General features: G+C 39.6%; 1 protein-coding gene across 1 annotated transcript in view; it reads right to left on the reverse strand.

The window, feature by feature from the left end:
* gins4 (GINS complex subunit 4 (Sld5 homolog)) overlaps window positions 1-21,014 on the reverse strand; it is a 35,480-nt gene that overhangs the window by 3,740 nt on the left and 10,726 nt on the right. The window contains exons 3-5 of the mRNA XM_062544118.1: window positions 14,721-14,834; window positions 6,653-6,750; window positions 6,488-6,576 (exon numbers count right to left, since the gene is read on the reverse strand). Coding sequence (XP_062400102.1) covers window positions 6,488-6,576; window positions 6,653-6,750; window positions 14,721-14,834 — 301 coding nt within the window. The remainder of the gene's footprint in view (window positions 1-6,487; window positions 6,577-6,652; window positions 6,751-14,720; window positions 14,835-21,014) is intronic.

Consider the following 21,014-nt stretch of genomic DNA (forward strand, 5'->3'; position numbering starts at 1 on the left):
CCGTCTTTGCAGGCCTCTCTCCTCGGTCATCGTGCCCTGGACATTTTTCAAAGTGCAGTGTCATCAAGGATGCCTCATTTGTCTAATTGCGACCACAGGAGGTGAGACCGAGGAGAGAGGAGGGAGGTGGAAGGGCCGATACGGAATGCTCTAGCGTTTTCAGTCGGAATTATTTCAATTCAATTTCAATTTAATGTCGCTTATAGAGCGCCAATACATTACACATGTCTCATGGCGCTTTACAGAGTGTTAAGACATTCAAAGAGAATTATGTGATCGTTGATCCAAGTTGAAGGTGAAAGTTCCCTACCAAGTCTGTCAACTTTTGGTTTCAAACAAATTGTTTCTGATTTATTAGCAGCAACAAATTATTAGATAGACTTACAAAAGATCTTTATGCTGAAATGATCATGAACTACCAGGCAAACTTTAAAAGTTGATGTTTTGTTCAGGCGTCAAGTTTTGAACTATCAAACATTACCTCATCTTGAATTTCCCCTTGGGGATCAATAAAGTATCTATCTATCTATCTATCTATCTATCTATAAGGGTCAACAAGTGGGAGTACTCCATCTTCATATGATAAGAGGTGATGCTTCACTGCATCATCAGCTCTTAAAAGTGATACGTGAGTGACCAAGACCTCTCATCTCTCATATCTGTCTCTTCTTGATTCCTCCATCCTCTATACAGTCATTCACAAAATTAAATAGGAGGGGTTAGGACTGGAGGAAAGAAGAAAGGAAGGGAAGATGCGCTGCAAAAAAAAAGTTTTTTTATTTTTAGAAAGTAAAAAAAGGTTTATTTCTAGAAAATTAGTCTTTTGGCTTTTTTTGGCTAGTTATTAATCTTACTTTCACTATTAATAAGTCAGCTCAGTTACAGCACAGCCATTGGTTTGGGCTTTGGGCTTGTAAATAAAATTAGTCAGTCGCTAGACAGAAATTGTGGACCCATTGGTGAAGACTCCATAGGCAACTACAACATTCATACTCCCTTGAGGAAGATTGAGTTGGTCCTGACAGAATACACAGGGAGGAAAGAAATTGCGCCTACTCTGCAGAGGCGTTGGTACATACAGTCATGGTTGAAATTGTTGGCACTAGGGCTGGGATAAACGATTATTCTCTAAACGATTAATCTAGCGATTATTTTTTCGATGCATCGATTAATCTAACTATTAATTTTTTCAGTTCGATTCGATTTCGATTCGATTATCGATTATCTCCCCACTAATTGACTAATTTCAATATATACATGTTGATTTACATATCTGAATGAAATAAAACATTGCAATGTATGTTTATTGCTCTTAAAATTCCAAAATGAAAGACTATGCAAGTGCAAAGTAATGCATTCTAAGTCAGAGGTATTCAATAAAACCTTGAAGCCTTGAAAACACTGGGAGTGTTGTCAAATTGAAGGGGACAAGATCTCAACTGTCATCAATAAAATGACAACTTTGGGACTTTGGGGCCATAGGGCCCACCTACACATACTGTATACCCCCATCAAATCATCATTATGATGATCATTATTACAATTATTATTATGCTGTATTAAGTGTACTTTCACTTCAAAGCAGTCAATGTTTTAAATGCTAACATTGTTCACAAAAAGTTTGTGAAAAAATCAGAGACCTGCTTTAGTAATGTAAGATACAGTATAATTACAATAGCTTTTGCATGGTTGCATGATAAATACAGTACTTCTGAAAACAACAGCAATAATATGGGTGCTATTATTTTGGGATGTTTCCCTCATGCAAGCATCAAACTCTGGTAGGCAAATGGAGACAAAATTGACATGCTTTTTAATGAAATTCCATTTGAATCTCTGAATGTAAGGATTCAGGAAACACGTACCAACTTTAGTCTATGTATTAGGCTACGGCCGAGCAGATAGGCGTAAATCACTGATCTGGAGATTTTTAGATGAAAGACTAAGGCTACAATCTTTTGACCATATTCAAATTTGACTGAACTATACTCTGCTATGTATCAAGAATCCACGTTGTTGGGGGGCGCTGTGGCGCAGCAGGCTACAGCGCTCGTACCATTTACGGGTCCGAGTGCCCACGGGGACCCAGGTTCGAATCCGGCCTGCGGTCATGTCCCGATCCCACCCCATCTCTCTCTCCCACTTGCTTCCTGTCTACCACTTCACTGTCCTGTACTAATAAAGGCAAAAAGCCAAAAAATATACTTTAAAAAAAAAAAAAAGAATCCACGTTGTTCTATTACATGTCGTTAAATAATTAAACAGCAGGTTGAACGGAACTTGCCACCAACGTTATTTATTAGTTTCAGTTTCTGTCGCGCAAACACGCACGTCGCACATGCATGCATTCAATGAACGCTCATACCAACACTTAATTGTGTTGCTGTATGTTTATTCACATCGAATTAGCAAGTATTTCCTCCTGATGGCTGAAACTTTTGTTTTCTTTTTCTGTCGGGCCGCGGTTGCTTCATCAATTGCGCAGCAAATTATCAGGTGAAGCACCGAGCCTAATTTCACTCCACGCCTCACAGACCAGCAGTCTCTCTACATTGCGGACCGGTGCAGCTCCGTCCGCGGCCCATAGAGAAACGCTGTAGAGGAACGAGTGCGTGCTGCAGTGCCTTGCACTTTTGAAATTCTGAGGAGTCACTCACGTTGCCGCCAACCTTGTTTTGATTTTGACGACGTGTCGATTTGCATATTTTGAACCGACGTATTTTTTGCGTCGAACTAATCGGTTAAGTCGATGCGTTGTCCCAGCCCTAGTTGGCACCCCAAAAATACCCAAAAATACCGAGGTCAAAAATATTGGCACCCCTATGTAACCCTATGGGAATTTAACACATAGGGTTAACATAGGGGCAGGCAGTGATGATGTGGGTCAATTTTAGTTCTAAAGACCAAGGGAACTTTATCAGGATGCATAGTATCCTGGATCCATGAAATACGTGGCCTTTAAAAATAAAAAACTGCCTGCCCCTATGTTAACCCTATGTGTTAAATTCCCATAGGGTTACATAGGGGTGCCAATATTTTTTACCTCGGTATTTTGGGAAGAACATTTATTTATTTATGATTCATTATTCATTCACAAAGAAAATTGGTGTCCTTAAAGGTTGGATTTTTCCTCATTTTATTACTTAAGCCATTAAAATCAATTTCCAAAAGATGATTTGATATTCCTCTTTTTAGTCAACTTTAGCATGGGTGCCAACAATTTCAACCATGACTGTATGTGCACTTATTACTTGGGTTAGGGATGCAAATAGCTACTTTTCTTAAAGCGTAAGTTTGGCGGAAAATGAAAATAAAGCTATTTTCTGAATGAAAATACATCAACTAAGCCGTGGAGGAAGTAATTTTCGCTCATCACGCAGTACAGAGCTAGCACTGGCAGGACCTACAGCCCAAAATCGCAAACAGTGGGTCAGCATTGGGCTTTCAGCAATGCGCTTTCAAAATCGCATTTTTAAACCACTAACATTGCTCAAAACAGCAGCAAACCTCGTCAGCAGCTTGCTCTAGGTGTCTACACATAAAACGAAGCACCTATCAGTCTGTAAACTTTGGAATAGTCTGTATACACGTGGAATCAATTCGAGACCGCAACACCGTCTGAATCACAGAAATGTCTCGCGAGATCCCACACGGAAGCACGGGATCTATTCCTACGGGTAGTCAAAATCGCATTTTTAAACCACTAACATTGCTCAAAACAGCGGCAAACCTCGTCAGAAGCTTGCTTTAGGTGTTTACACATAAAACGAACCACCAACAACTTGGCTCACGAACCCGACGTTTATAAAAGAAGACTGTTATGAACACTAGCCTCTTCCAGTTCCTCACGAAGGAAAGTCCACGAGCTCTCGTGTGAGATCTCGCGAGACATTTCTGTGATTCAGACGGTGTTGCGGTCTCGAATTGATTCCACGTGTATACAGACTATTCCAAAGTTTACAGACTGATTGGTGCTTCGTTTTATGTGTAGACACCTAGAGCAAGCTGCTGACGAGGTTTGCCGCTGTTTTGAGCAATGTTAGTGGTTTAAAAATGCGATTTTGAAAGCGCATGGCTGAAAGCCCAATGCCGACCCACTGTTTGCGATTTTGGGCTGTAGGTCCTGCCAGTGCTAGCTCTGTACTGCGTGATGAGCGAAAATTACTTCCTCCACGGCTTAGTTGATGTATTTTCATTCAGAAAATAGCTTTATTTTCATTTTCCGCCAAACTTACGCTTTAACCAAAAACGTAGCCACATGCTTCCACAAGATTGCAGGGCAACTTGTTTCCATTAGTTTACCTGACCATCGACATAATCATGAGATTACGTATAAGTATAAGAATAAAGGAATAAGTACAGTATGTACTGTACATTTACAAATAAATAGATGCTATGGGTGGGATAGGGTAATGCAATTTTCCGGAGGGGGAGTATATGGCCTTGTTGTCCCTGTCAAGGTATACGATGGTCATAGACACCACAACAGGCGCAGGCAAGACGCAGGATGCAATATACAATTGAAGAGAGGGTGAGAGTAGTGCAGTATCAGTATAGGCTGAGGTTTAAGATTAAATATAAATATAGTGCAAGGCAGTACAATGCAATGATGATGTATTAATACAATATTGTAACTGTAAGATTGAAATGCACATGTAGATGAGCAGAACAGGTTGATTCACTTTGTTCGGTGTAAGGGTGGTTGCTACAGTATTTGAGTGTTCAACAGACTGACAGCTTGGGGGAAGAAGCTGTCTTTGTGTCGTCTGGTTTTGGCAAACAGTGCCCTGTATCGTCTACCAGAGGGAAGGAGGTTGAACAGTTTATGACCAGGGTGTGAGGGGTCTGTAGAGATTTTTGCTGCCCTTTTCCTGACCCTGGATTGCAGTCTGGCCTGTCTCGTTTGGTGGCTGACTAAAACCAGACGGTGATGGAGGTGCAGATGACAGACTGAATGATCGCTGAGTAGAAAGTGGTCAGCTCCTTTACTTGGGCACATTAAACTTCCGGTAACACTTTACATTACAAATCAGTAATAAGTGGGTAATGTTATGGTAATATATATGCAATTTCATGGTTATAATATGTTTAAACCACATATTACAAATAATTAATGTGTAATTTCTAGACAATTACTGTGTAATTACCATACAACAACAATGCAAATAACTTGGGTAAAATAAAATGGTAATAACTGCTGTAAATATGTACTTACCGTAGCAATAAACATTTAGGATCTACTTATTGTGACACAATATTTCTGTAATTATACCAACATGATGGTGCTATGAAGGACGAAATTACATAGTAACTTTTAAGTGTTATGGCACAATTACACAATGGTCAAAGTTTTTGTGGTAGTTAGTTTGATGGTAAAATGTGACCTGTTATCTGTTATTATGATGAAATAAATAAGGTAATTTCACAATAACTATATGGTATCAGGGCTGTAAAATACTGTTTTGTCTTTTCGAAAGGATTTCAACAACTCCCCACCGTACAGAAAACCTTTCGAGACAAAACAGTATTTTACAGCTCTGATACCATATAGTTATTGTGAAATTACCTCATTTATTTCATCATAACAACAGATAACAGGTCACATATTATGTCACAATAAGTAAATCCTAAATATTTATTGCTTCAGTAAGTACATATTTACAGCAGTTATTACTATTTTATTTTACCCTTAAACCCAAGTTTTTTGCATTCTTGTTAAATGAAGCACCGAAATGAGGCACCGAAATCCACGTTGTTATTCGGTGTGGTTACTACCGTTTGCGTCGGCACCGGCGCCATACTAGAACCGTGTTTCGGTGCCCAACCCTACTCTGCAAGGAGGTTAGTACACACGCACACTTACACTTCTATTTATCTTTGCCAAAACTTTTTACACAGGAAATTAAACCCGGACTCCCACATACTAAACCATTATGCAAACCACATGGCTATCGGCTTCCATATCCTAATTGAAGTTTGCAGGCAAAATGATAGTTCATAGGCCAAAGCGTCATAGTTAGGGATGGGCATTCGATTACATTTTCTAAGTCGATCGTCGGGAGAATTAATGATCAACTATCAATTAATCATTAATATCAGGGTTCCCACGGGTCAGGGAATTCCTGGAATATCATGGAATTTCAGAAAAAGCATTTACAGTCAGGGAAAGTCAGGGAATTTGATCAATTTGCATGCACAGTCGTGGAATATCAGGGAATTTTATTAACAGTAAATTATGTAATAGCCAAAACCTGCTGTGTATTCTCGTTTCATGTGTGGATGCACCTTTAATGTTTTTGTTTAGCCCCTAACATTTCCCGCTCTAAAAATGTGCAACATTCTAGAATGCAATATCTTGGCTGGTGGCGTCACTTAAGGCAAACGTGCAGGGGAAATGCCGGTTTCGAGGTGAACTTTTCTACGATATTCTAATTTGACACCAACCTCTAGAGGTAAAAAAGTCCAGATATTTTTTCTCCATACTCACCAGCTTTTAGCATGTCCATATGCTGCAGGTTGGGAGGCATGTGTTTCAGAGCCACTTTATTCATATAATTCTCTGTGTTAACCAGATACCTGTTCAAAGACAAAATAATGATCATACAACATATTTACCAGACAACTGACTCTCTGGTCATTGATAATAACTCACTCTCTGGCAAATGCAGATTCTTCAGCTGTCAAGTACGATGGATCTCCTTCTTCACGGGTTTTCTCTTTCTCAAGAATGTGAGGGAAGAACTTCTCTATCTGCAAGCATAACATGGCAAAAACAAAACATGCCATTTCTTAATTGAATTAATCTTATCTATTGCAACTACACAAATAATATTATGCTTGACCAATACAATGTAAAAGTTCTTTGTAATGCATCTGTAAATTATTTAATTAACCTTCTACAATTCTCGATAACAAGGTTACTGATATCAGAGTCTGTGGAAAATACAACAGTAGCATCTAGATCTCCATTTACTTCTAATTTTGGTGTAGTTATTGAAGTAGGTTTCAAAAATAACTTTTACCGCCTTTGAGGTAGTTGATATTTCACCGTTGTATAACTGTAATGTGGCTTTGCATAACTGTATAACTTTAAACTTTACTTATAAAACACCACAAGTTAACTCATTCACTGCCATTGACGTCTTTAAACGTCAATTTAGACGCATACGTTGACTGCCATTGCCTTTTTCAATGGGGAGGGCTCATGGGTGGGCTTGGGAACGATCTGGCAGAGTTTCAGGCTTGTAAACAGACTGTACTAGCGATCCGAACCGCTAGATGGCAGCAGGGCCATTTGGAAGATTAGTATCTGCCTGCAGAGTGCACATGCAGAGACATACACAGTAAACACACTGAAGATCGACCACAGTGGATCTAGTTTGCTCGCCTTGCAGGGAATAAATATGCTTACTTCTAACATCAAGGATGGAAAACATGTGAACGGTATGATCCATTTACATTGGATATTGCTATATAGACTAACAACAATTTTGCTAGAACAAGCTTGCTAAGTCTACCGTCCTGTTCAGAGTCTGTAGCGACCATCAGAGTCCCTAGCCACCTTGACAAGACTGACGAGAATAACATTGGGAGCACTTAGACTCTGCGCAGTAATATCCTCACTCCAGTGAAACTGAAAGTGCAAGAGTGAGGATATTACACAAAATATAGTTATCCCGCTTAACTGCTTAGAAATGCACCACGTTTTATTCTGTCTCACCATACTTGGTCGTGTGACTACTCGTGTAACTCTATTTTAATAGGGAAAACATGGAGGTGTTTAGTCGCTTCTGACTTCATCTCTGTTTGTATCCTAATGAATGCATTAGGCTAGCTAAGTTGTGCCGCGTGCCAGAGCCAGTGAGTGCACGCATTGAAACGTGAGAGGTATGTATCAACTCGTCTTAACATAGCTTAATATGAAAAAACTAAATTAAATGAAAAGTGTTCCTTTAAATACCCAGAATTAAAGAGGAACTATGCAGGATTGGCGATTTCATCTCTGGTTTCGGTTTCGTTTTTAGTTTTTGCTCATTTTATGCTTGCATTTTCTCTGCAGAGCTTCCCCGACAGCTGTAGCGTGTATATTTATACATGTATAGGCTATATTTAAATATATAAATTGCAAGCGTGGTTCTTCGTCTCAGACTTCCAGATGTAAACAAGGAGCGATCGTCTTCTGCAGAAAGTTGCATAGGGTCTCTTTAAGGCTTTATGCAGCTTTGAAGTGTTCCTTTAAGTTATGTGGTACTACGATAGAAGTTATGTGATAAATTTGTAAAACTAGGCTTTCAGCTCAGTTCTGTACGCATTCTCAGTGCATTTATGAGCGATCTAGCGTAATCTAGGGTGGCCATTTTTAGTGTCTATCGATGGTCATCAGATATTGTAGGCTATGGTATTCACGTCCATAGTAGTGGCATATTTGCACAACCAAAATGTTTTAAGAGGCGGAGCTCTAGTAATATGACATGTTATAATAAAGCCAATAATGTAATAATTTGCCGATAATGCAATAACATTTCGGAACCAATAACGTAATAACGTTTTGCCAATAATGTAATAAGTTATTACATTATTGGCTGGTTATTACATTATCGACTTGGTTGGGGGGGAACTATAAAAATGTAATAACTGCAGCCAATGATGTAATAACATATTGATATCACTTCATTTAAAGGAATATTTCGGTATCTTACACTTTAAGCCCATTTTCTGTGTTGCCTAGGCATGAAAACGAGTGTTTAACACCGAAATCTCGACGATTGAGCAACGTTTGTGCAATTTGGCAGCTTTAGAATGTTCTCTGTATGGCTTTAACATTGCTTACTATGTGCATGGACTATTCTGTCCTTAAAACACCCCTAAACGTTCGTTTTTAAAAATGTGCAGCTCACCGAGTGGTTACTGGTCTTCAACAAACTTCTATAGCAAGTTTAGCAGCGAAATACAGCTTCTGTCATCCTTTATCAGGGATTTTCGAAATCCCGGAAGTACTTTTTCAGATACCTCACAACCGTGTGTGCCTAATATAACACAACAGAATTTGAATTTCACTGCGAAACTTGCTATAGAATGCTGTAGCATTGCCGCTGTAATAAGACTGGGTTAAAAAAAATCGATTCAAGATTCAATATCGATTCTCGTTCGAAAAATACAATATCGATTCAAAATTTACAGAGCAGCTTCAGCCATGCTTGGTTCACTCTGCCTTAGGTTTCAGTTTCGCCGGTCTCACGTTTTATAGGTCTCCTTGCACGGTCGTGCGAAGTAGTGCCTCGACATTAGTGCCTAGCTGACCGGAAAAGATCGATCCGCAAATTTTGAATCGATATCGTATTTTTCGAACGAGAATCGATATTGGATTGTGAATCGATTTTTTTTTAACCCAGCCCTATTACACCGGCAATGCTACAGCGGACTTAAACCGCCACCTCATGGCCGGCGAAACCGAAACCTAAGGCAGAGCGAACCAAGCATGGCTGAAGCTGCTCCGTAAAAATCACCTTCTGTGGCATGTTTTGTCCTGACCCATACAGGTAACTAATTGTATTTGTCTGTTGTTTTGATTTTATGTGTCATGAATGTTTTAATGTTCCGCTGGTAGTATGGCTAGCATTCGCGAGTCAAAATGCTAGCCGTTAACGTCTTCACATCTTTGTTGTAACGTTCTAAATGCAGTACCGTTTTATGACCACAAGAGTGGAGTATTTGCCTTTTTATGAGTGCTGTTTTGCGCGTTTAGCATTGAAAACAAATGTATTTGTATGTGGTATACCGAATTATCTTTCTAATTGAATGTTTGTCTATTCTACTGTTTAAATGTATTTTTATCACACTGCATGACACATTGTTGAGCATAGTTAGATTAAATTAGAAATATAACAAGTTTAGCAGATAAATTAGATCAGTAATTTACTTATGCACTTACACACATGTACACATTCACACTCATGTTTTAGTGCCACATTATTCCCTTTTGGAATTTATTTTGTATTATTTTATTGACACACCTCATACTGGATTGAATTTAAATATGTTTAGATATTTTGTATATTAATAGTATGTGTAGCAGACACGGAAATTAACTGCTGCAGGCTGACCAGGTCCATTGCCCGCCCTTAATTGTTTTGTCCTGACCCATACAGAAAATAAAGCCTCTTCATCTGCCATCAGCATCTTCCAGTTATTACCAGCAAATTTCCTTCTCATTCTCAACGTGCCTTGAGTTTTGGAGACTCTAACGTGATGGATATCTGCCGTCACTTTTTACTGTTCTGAGAATGAGCTCTGCTGTATGTGTGTGCGTGTGTGTGTGTGTGTGTTTGCCCCTCCTTCGCTCGCTGTCTCTATCCCGTGGCCGTGGCTGCTAGCTCGCAGGCAGCCACCTGCTTTGAACGAGTGGCTGCTCTGCTCAGTGGCAGTGAATGATAGACAGCAGTCTGATCTGGCCGCTTGAAAACTGCAGACAGTAGTTGAGCTCGGACAAAAGAATAGCTTCAAGAACTACAAGCAAGTATCACAGATCTGTCAGAATCCTGTCCCCGTCCATTTTCCGTTCTGTATTAAATTATTGACGCCTTGACTGGCGCAATATATGACACAAAATGAAAGTAAATAAAACAGACAGAGATAGCGCAACTTCTGTTTCAGTGATCGGTTGAGATGTGTGATTTAAACATTGTATCCATAAGTCAGGCGGAAAACATATCCTGCTGAGAGTCACGTGAAGTTATAATCAAACTTCAATCAGTGCAAAGCAGATGCAGCCGTTGGGAATAGGTTGGAAATTACTACTTTTAGCCACGTAGGCTAATGCTCATTCTGGTAGGCTATGACAAGATAGAAGCCTATACAGAAGTGTAAATGTGTATCAATTAATATACAAGTATATTAAACTAGGCTCTGATTTATGAGAAAAGCAAACAGGCATAAAGGGTGATTAAAGGGCCCTCACACACACACACACACACACACACACACACACACAGAGACAGACAGACACACACACGAGACAGTTCCTGTCAACAGCTACAGTTATTCATGTGCAGAAGTAATTTTAATTCAAATTGACAACCCAGCAATAGGATTAGGGAGATTGTACTAAATAACCACTTAAAAGTTTGTATTGTAGTACAGGCCATTGACAGATGGATATGCTCCACTCAAGTCATTTTATAACCAAGAAAAACTAGTATTGACAAAGAAATCCATAAATAAATCGATATCGAATCAAATCGGATCGTGACCTTGTGGATCGGAATCTAATCGATTCAGAAAAAATCTGGATTGATACCCAGCCCTACGGTGTAACTTGGCAACTGGCTCCTATGTTGACTGGCTGCGTTGCTTACATTTCACATTTGATTAAGTTTCTTCGACAGATGTGGCAACTTAAAGATTTTTCACTTCCTGATGGAAACTGCGGACGAACAAATACAAATATGCATGACATTTAAATGTCAAAATTGTCGTAGGCTACATGCACTGGATCATGAATAGGACACCAAAAAAATAATACCAAAAATATAGCCTCAAGCGGCAATAGCGGGCCTGAGCACCTGCGGTGCAGACCTGTGACATTTCGGAATCTAACAAAGCAACATGTGCGTGTTGGTGGGCATGTGCATGAGCAAGACACATGCCCACCAAGTTTGATTAATTTTCGTGAATATATGTCTCTGACTAGTGGTAGCAATAATTTCAATTTCAATTCAATTCAATTCAATTCAATTCAATTCAATTCAATTCAATTCAAATAACACGCAAGCCCACCAAATTTGGTTCATTATTTGTGAATGTATGTCAACCACAACAGACAATGCACTAGGTGGCGCAATAGAGTCCCTGAGCCACACCCTTAGCCAGAGCTCTGTCTCTGACTAGAGGTAGCAATAACACACAAGCCCACCAAATTTGGTTCATTTTTGTGAATGTATGTGTTAACCACAACAGACAACGCGCTAGGTGGTGCTATAGAGTCCCGAAGCCACTCCCTCGGCCAGAGCTCTGTCTTTGACTAGCTGTAGCAATAACACACAAGCCCACGAAATTTGGTTCATTTTGGTGAATGTGTGAACCACAACAGACAACGCGCTAGGTGGTGCTATAGAGTCCCTAAGCCACACCCAGGGCCAAGGCTCCGTTCCTGACTAACGGTATAAATAACACACAAGCCCACCAAATTTGGTTCATTTTTGTGAATGTATGTGTCAACCACAACAGACAATGCGCTAGGTGGCGCTATAGAGTCCCTAAGCCACACCCTAGGCCAGAGATCACAACACACAAGCAGAACACACAAGCCCACCAAATTTGGGTTGCGGAACGCAGATGCTTGGGCCCGTCGGTCCCGCTTGCGGCCTCTTTTACCCCTTTTCCACCGCAACGAACTAGGTGCTGGTGCTAGTGCCAGTTCGGTGCTGGTGCTACCTGCCAATTATCCAAAAACTGGCTCGTTTTTCCACAGACTGAGTGCCAGAGTAGTGCTGCGTCGCTACTTCACTGTATGCGTGCGCTTTTGTATCCCAAAACAACCAGCAGAAATGGAGACGTAGTGGTGGAGAAACCTATTACGATTAACTTTGAGCACAAAAAGCTCAAATGTCGAGAGAGTTCAACTGTATCACTGTACCCATTTGTGGAATAAAACCGGACATGCCCTAAATGTTGCATGTGTATTGCAGTCGCTAGAAAAGCATGTCAGCCAACATTAACTTGATTAGCACCCGTTGTTATGGGTATGGTGGGTTTCTATTGCAATGGAAATTGGACTTTTGCAATTTTACCCCCTACATGAAAATCCATTGTGAGAAAACGACTCGAAATTCTATACATAAATTTTACGAAAACATATGCGCGCAAACAAGGGGCAGAACAGCATTTAGCAGCTGCTCTCCGTGAAAAGATTTAAATGAATTTTAGTGCGGAAAACAGCACCATTCGAAATGACGATGGTTAGAGAATGTTCAGGAATGTAAAGTAATGCATTTCTTTGCCAGAAACCAAAACCGCCAAAAAGACGATGTTATATTAATAATAAAAACGAACGACAAACTCTGGAATGAGATGTTTTCATCATAAAGACAACAGTGGCATACAAAAACCGCAGATTGCAGCTTACAGCAGCTGGTTATTAGGTTAACTATCATAACATTAAAACCGGTGTTACGGATCTCGATGGGATCCTGTTAACTGAGGATAAACCATAGATGAACAATAGCACGTCATCACCAGCAGGCAGTTTTACCTAATTTACTGCAGATGTGACTCTGATTCGACAAATAGTCAATCATAAAACCACAAGCCTATTTCTGCGTGATACAGAAGTCTGTGCGAACATATATGGTATTGACGTGTCCATAATACAATTTACAAAAACTAACCTTATTTCTGCAATCAGTTGAGGACCAGTTATTGCTCCACAGCCCTAAATTCGTGTTAATTTGGGAGAGTGCAGCCTGCAGCTCATAGCCTACTGATTTGGGGAGAGCTCGCTTCGGTAGGCCTAGTGAGGCTACCATAATTTTAAATGGTTGCGTTAAAGTGTGTTATTAATGAAAGGTTTAAATTATAATAAACAAGTGTAGCCTACTGGGAAAAACACCCATGATATCACCTGGGTTTGAACCAACGCCACGCAGAATACCGAGCATGCATGCAAGGCAGACAGGTTACCAGGAGCGTCACCACAAGCATTTTAAAATGTAGTACCAACTCCCTCTTTCACAGGCCTACATCATTAACACTTCCAGGTCTGAGGCCTTTCAGGCGCTCTGAGGCAGTTTGCTACAACTTTAGATTTTTAAAGCAAAACCATGGAAGTTTTGCTCTCGGGGTCCCCCTACACTTGGGAAACAGCAATCCCACCGGTGGGATGGCCAACTGTTTTTAGGCGTGATTTCGTCTTTGGAAGAGTTGACTCTCCCTTTAGGCCTACAGCCATCAAGATAATGCAATGCAATGTTGCAATTGTTGCGTTTGCGGGAAACGTGTATCCATCTCTGTGAAAGCCTTCGATCCCAAATTAACATGGCAACGTTGCCTATGAGTAACTGTGCATTCAGACCAAAACCGTCAAAAGTGCCAAAGTCGCTGGTGAAGCTCATAGCGCGACGCTCAACCCAGTTCAGCGCCGAAAGCATCAAAGCCATGACGCAAAACATTCATACAAACAACAAGCAGCAATCCTGCAAGTTTGACATTGTGATTGGTTGACGCCGAACCGTGTCATAGCTCGTTACCATAACGTTAACTGAGGCTCAGCTTTTGACGCCCGTGATGCTCATGAAGCCACGCCCAGAACGCTTTTGAGGCCGGTAACGGCAACTCTCCATAGAAAATGAATGATTTCCGGCGCTCTTGACGCTTTTGGTCTGAACGCACAGTAAAGTGTCTAAGTAATCACAACAAGTTTATAATTGCTAGGTAGTGTGTTGGTAGCGCGTCAGTCTCTTAATCTGCACGCTATCGATGAGGCACAAGTTCAAATAGCATAGTCATAGCACACATGTCCTAAGTAAGACCTACGTAACAGTTTGAATGAAGTTTCTACATTAAACGGTTCAAGCTGAATTGCGTGCGTTAGAAGAATAATAAAAAGTTAAAGCCTAGGAAGAACAGTACAGTGCATTTTCATGCACTGTAATAAGAATACTTTGGAAGAACAGTATAGTGCATTTTCATGCACTATAATAACTATAAACAAAAACGTTCTGTACCTTCTGTAAGCGAGAGCGCAGGAAGCTGTTAAGGACAAACCGGATGCGATCAATCTCCATACGATGAATGTTGGCTTTAACATCACCCTTCCTTGCCCGCTGCAGGTTTTCTTCCTGCATCACAAACAAATGGAAGTGAAATTTAATTTTCAGCACTAAATAAAATTAAGCCAAAGTCATTTGTAAGTCCATAAACTCATGACAAAAGCATTAACTATATAAACTGTTGACAACCTAGAGACCCTAGAGCTACACCCACCACACCCAGAACTGACTCACTGTCAGTGCCAGTGTACAGGTGCTTGTCATATAATTAGAATATCATGAAAAAGTTTATTTATTTCAGAATATTTCCATTCAAAAAATGGAACTTGTATGATGTACATTAATCCCACTCAGACTGAAGCCCCGTTCTCACATTTAAAGACGGAGACTTTTCCCTTCGTTTGTGCATTTCGCGTACACACAAATGGTGATTTTGTCTCTGAATATGATTCTTTCTGAAAACTCTTCTGAAGTCTTTCTGAAAAAGAGATTTCGCATCTGAATGTGAACTGAGAAAAACTAAGAACGTTTTTTTAGGCAAGCAAGGCACCATCTAGACAGCCAACGTCACAGTATGTGGCAGTACTTGCATCTGCGCAAAAAGTGCAACCAATGTTTACATTTTCATTTGGCTATGGTGATCATGGATGCATTCAGAGTAGCAGGTGCAAAATGTAATGTAATGTTAGTGCCAACCCTTTTTCGTTTCTTTTTTTTGCATTTGCAACAGTTGAAACAAGGAAGTGATTCGTTATTTTTGGGATTCTCATTGGTTAACGTGGGCTCGAACTTCTTGTTACACCACTACCTACAGGTTTGGCATGCTCTTGACGGCATATACACAGGTTAGTGTCACCGAAAACTTTTCTGAAAACTGACAAGTGTACACAATGTTATTTTTGAAAACGGAGGGAAGGAAATATTCGTTTATCAAAATACCTGTGTATGTCTGACCGTAGCCTGATATATTTGAAGTGTTTAATTTAAAGTTTTTATTGGTATCCAGAGCATTACAGAAACATACATAATTGAGGATGTACACAACTGTACACTCAGAATCAAAGCAGACAAATACACAAGTCAGGGATATAATAAACAATAGCATCCACATCAGTACAATCAAAAGCCATCTGGCCAGCCTTCAAGTTATTTACCAGTCACATTTCTCTTGTATTTCACATACAAAAAAAAGAGAGAGAAAGCAAGCATACAAACAAAGAAGGAAAACATTTGACTGCCTTTTGATAGCTTGTGTATAATCTTCAATGAGAGGTCTGTCTGCTACCACAAACAGAACTATATACATTATAGAACTGGGAGGAATGTGTGAATATATGAAGTCTACTCTTCTGGGAGTAATATAAACAGTCTACTTAAACCATATACTGGTAAAAATCTTCTTGCCGGAGTTGAAGACAATATGTCAGTCTCTCCATTTTGTATAGGTCATAAATTATGTCTATCCAATCATCTATCAAAGGAGCTTGTTGCTTATGGGTTATTGCCTTTTTACATGCAGCTAGTAAGATGGACATAAGCTTCTTGTCCTTAGCATGTATCTCTTTTGGGAAGTTACCCAGGTACAGAGTATCAAATCTGAATGGAATAGTAACTCGGAAAACCTCCTGTAGAGCCTGATGGACACTTATCCAGTATGGGATTGGTGCCTTCTGCAGATCAGCAGGTGAGGGAGAAACAGGCGGAGATGGAGCTGCTGGTGTCACAGCATCAGATCCTGGTTCATCACTGCAAGAAAACAAAATTGCACAGTATAAATACAAATTATTCAATGTTCTTACTTGAATATGTAATGGATTACAACAGACTTGCTACAAGCTACTGAACTGGGCAAGCATTACAGAAAATGCATGTCTGAAGCAATCAGGTTGAAGTGTAATGATAAAAATGGTAACAATAACAATAAAAGCATTATAGTGATCATATTTAGGATACTTTTGATGTAAAACACTTATAATTTAGCTATAGCAAGAGGACAGTTATGCTTGCTAACAAATTTAAATGGCTGCTCTCTTGCTAATTTAAATGGCTCCCAGATCATATTAAAAGATTAATTCAATCCAACATTGGTAGGATTGATATCGTGCCTGTGCATTTCTGATCCTGTCAATGTAACTTCAAACATGGTCCCGACGCACATAGTGGGACATCAAAAAGGCTTGTGACAAGCTATTCCTCATCATATGCAATGTTCAGCAACATAGTAACCTATAAAATCATTACTAATAGGATACTCTAATGATGACATAATTACACAATAGAGATTGAGAATGTGACGTAAAACGCAACGCATTTTGGGAATCGGTGGCCCAAAACTTAAGTTGTTTTACTGACGTGCGGGAACAACGAAGTGCAGTTGTCGAAATGCCGTTTACCTGCTGTGTTATAAAATTCAATAGAGTAACATGAAGCTTATCTTTTATCGTTTTCCAGCGTGGAAAAATACTAGTACACGCCATGTTTCAGGTGACAAAGGCAAGGAATGGCATGGATAGCATCAGTAAGGAAGCGCAAGATTATGTTCTGTTTTTCGAACAATTTTTTCACGCTTAGTTTTCATTATTATCATGCCAGATCATAGACCCAGAACACTAGTTTACATGGGCAGGCATCAGGCGAGCCAAACATACCCATAATTCTTTGTGTTTTGATGAAGTTGGTCACATGTCTTAGCGATCTCTATACGTTCCCAAGCAAGCACACAGCACAGCGGCATCCCAGCTAACAATTTCTGGTTAGGAGAACGTTTTTAGAACGTTTTTTTCCTGGTTAGGAAAACGTTGCCTGAAAGTTGCGAAAGTTGCCACAAGGTTCCCCAGGAAAGTTTTCTTGACGAAAATACTACGTTTTTTTCTGGTTGTTTATTTTGGTTAGCAGAACGTTCTCCTACCCTTTAGGGAACTTTACTATATTTGGTTGCATTAACGTTCCCCTAACCTCCCAGCAACAAAGTGTAAAGGGGGAAAAAATATGTAGAATTATAGTGACATCGAGGCATGGCTCCGCTGTACACTTGCCGTCTACGGCGACAGCCTATTTGCAACCTGGGAGAGCGAACGTCTCTGATGACTAAGGCAATGACATTATACACGCATGACAATTCACTTACCATTAGCTGCTTGCTGAACTGCGACGAATTCGGCTTGTTATCATAAGCAAGTGTCAGCTAAGTATTTAAATGCGGTTAGGTCTAATACTTTCTTGTCTACGGTGTCTTTTCCTATAATAAACGATTAGTCAGATCAAAACATAAGCAGAGCAGGCGCTAGCCTAACACACTGTTTCAACATTCAAAACAGGCTGTTTTTATTGCATCGTATGCCATTAAAAGTCCTCGGTTCAGAATTATGATGGATTTTGGTTTATTTTGTTTTAAATTGGGACTGGGAATTGTGGGATAGGCTGAGTGAACAGCACAGTAACATAGGCTATAACTTGGACGTGTTAATATAAAACAATTCTCCCCCGGGAACATTGTGCTGTTTAAGATGCAGTCTCAACGTTTGAGAAAGAATTCATTGAGTCCTCATGAGAGTCCTCATCATCATATTTGCATAACAAATAAAGCTTTAAAAACATGAATGCATTTCAGGTGCCACTCTAATCGATTATGGATTAATCCAAAACTATTCGTCAGATTAGTTAGCATGAAGTCGTTGTGTGCCTGCCTGGGACTATGGCTAGCTAGCTCTTCCACCCGGTTTACCCTATACAGTGTTTTTTTAAAGCCTGTTGGACTTAATGGAACAAGTGCATGGAGATGTGAAGAATGTGATCGATACCATACAGCCAGTAGTGGGGTACGAATTGTAATTCCGTAGGATTTTTTTGCTAAAATTGATTTTTTCGTTTTATTTGCTTTATTTGGGGTCCTACTGTTGAAAAATGACGGGGTGCAAATTTTCTGACCCCGTTTTGCCCTTCCTCTGGGGGGCGCTTTCTCACCTTGGCCAGGATACTGACTGCAATCATACATCTACTAATAATGATCACATTTTCACAATCTTGGTGTCAATTTAGGGGTTATTGAGGATGCTGAGTCCATTTATGACAGTTTCATTGTGATCAGAAGTTGTTATGACTCATTTTTACATAACATTGCAGTAATAAAGGCAAATCCAATGGGGCAAAGTCGCCAAACAGTTAAGTGAGCTCATATCTTGGGAACGCTTTAATGTATGTTAACGAAACTTGGTCACATGACAGCTGACCCCCTCCCAAGGGTACACAACAAATTTGGTGTAATTTGGCCAATGGGGGGCGCTATAATTAGCAAACCTGCATTTAGAGGTTACAGTAGATCATGATGATGTTGGGTTAGCAAAAAAAATCCAATGGCTAGTCATACTCTTCATACTCATATTGATGATCATTGCAAATTTTACCCACTCATTATAAACAATTGCCCATTTTGGATTTTCCTGAAAGAGAAACTAGATCATCAGCAGTCACAGCTTTGTTTGGCCCCCTCATTGCTGCTTGCCAATTTTTGTCAAAGATAACTATTTCAACACAAGATATGTCTTTTAATTCTGTCTAATGACACAAAGCTGAGAATCACATTGCTAAGATACAAACAGAAGATACAAGAAGACAAAATTATCAAATGATGCCATTTGTAATGGATGGCAGCTAAAAATCGTTATGTAAAAATGTATGAAAATCAATATCGGATGAAATGAGAAAATTATCTTTTTCTTGTTAAGTGTGACAAGCAGTATGACACAAAATACCCCAGAAATGTTTCACTATCAGTAAACTGAAGAGTGTGTGTTATATGAAAGTCTCGATTTCAATTCGAAATTTGGAGCAAGAAAATCTAAACCGAGAGATGAGAGGAAAAATCACATGTAAAATTCTAGCTCTCTAAATAAGGTGGTTCTTCAAATCCAAAGGATAGGAGAAACCCTATGAGCCCTAGGCTGTTTTAAGGGCATTTCCACTACCTTTATTAGAAGCATTTATCCTGGTCATTGTAAGTGCCATTCACACATGCTACATAATACAAGAACCATGGTGGAGGGATACTTTGGAGCTGAGCAATTTACAGAAATATGTGGTGTGTGCCTTACAGAAATAAATGGCAATTTTGATTTAGTGATGAGAAATGATTTTTTGACACTTTTTGTGCTCCATATTTGTGACACGAGCTGATCTAACCTGACTTGTTTGCGTGGCACACATTACGTGCACACATGATGATTCTCTATACAGTAATTTCCCGCATATAAGCCGCATTGTGTATAAGCCACAGGACAGTGTTTTATGCAAGTTAAAAGAAACAAAACCATATTAACACCATATTAACTGCCCCCCCTGCATTAACCTCATAGCGGTAGAAGTTTTGCAAAATCAATGTATAAGTTGCGGCTAATAGTCGGGAAATTACGGTAATAACTTTTTACTGCATCGCAATGAACAAAGTAAAGGCAAAAAAGTGTTTATTTGTCAAACAAATTTGGATGCAAATGAATTGGATACCATACAGGAATTTGCTAGGATCTCAAAACTGGATTATGAATGTGCCTTGCCATAGAGAAACACATGATTGTAAGACGTCACTTTTCTGAACCAATGAGGGAACAGAGAGTGGTCGAAGGAAATTCGTGAAGCATCCGCGCACTGTTGAAAATATCAATGGATTATGAACCCCTGTTAACCTAATCATTTCTGACCTCGCTAAATATGGAAAAGTTTCTGTTACAAAGTACTATTACTACACATGGTGGGCAGACGCCCAAAATATTGCAATATGAACGTCAGTTCATACTATGAGTGCGAAAGCCATGCGGGTCAGAGTTTAACAATTTATTGGACAGGTTCAAGTTATTCATCCAACACATTACAGGAGTACATCTAAATGCATATTGTGAAATTTACTTCAACAGGTTAAAGGAATTACTTAGGCTATCGTGCAAAACAGTCAGAGAATGAAAATACATTACCAGCTCAGAGGATTGAAGACTACACACCTACGGTGTGGGAGATCTGACAACAGAATAACTCCATGAATGATGTTTTGTCTACCCTTATATAGGCTACAAAGTTTGTGATTGGTTCAGACAGTGATATAGGTTACATGAATGGAGATCACATGATGAGTACTGTAGGTGAAACTGAGACCATTGTTGTAGTGAAACCACTTGAGTAAATCAATCAAGACATGACAATACATTTGGTTACATTTCCTGGTCCAAGTTAACTTCTGGGGACTTTGGACAAACGTGTGAC

This window comes from Sardina pilchardus, chromosome 8 (assembly GCF_963854185.1).
Source record: "Sardina pilchardus chromosome 8, fSarPil1.1, whole genome shotgun sequence".
Lineage (NCBI taxonomy): Eukaryota > Metazoa > Chordata > Actinopteri > Clupeiformes > Clupeidae > Sardina > Sardina pilchardus.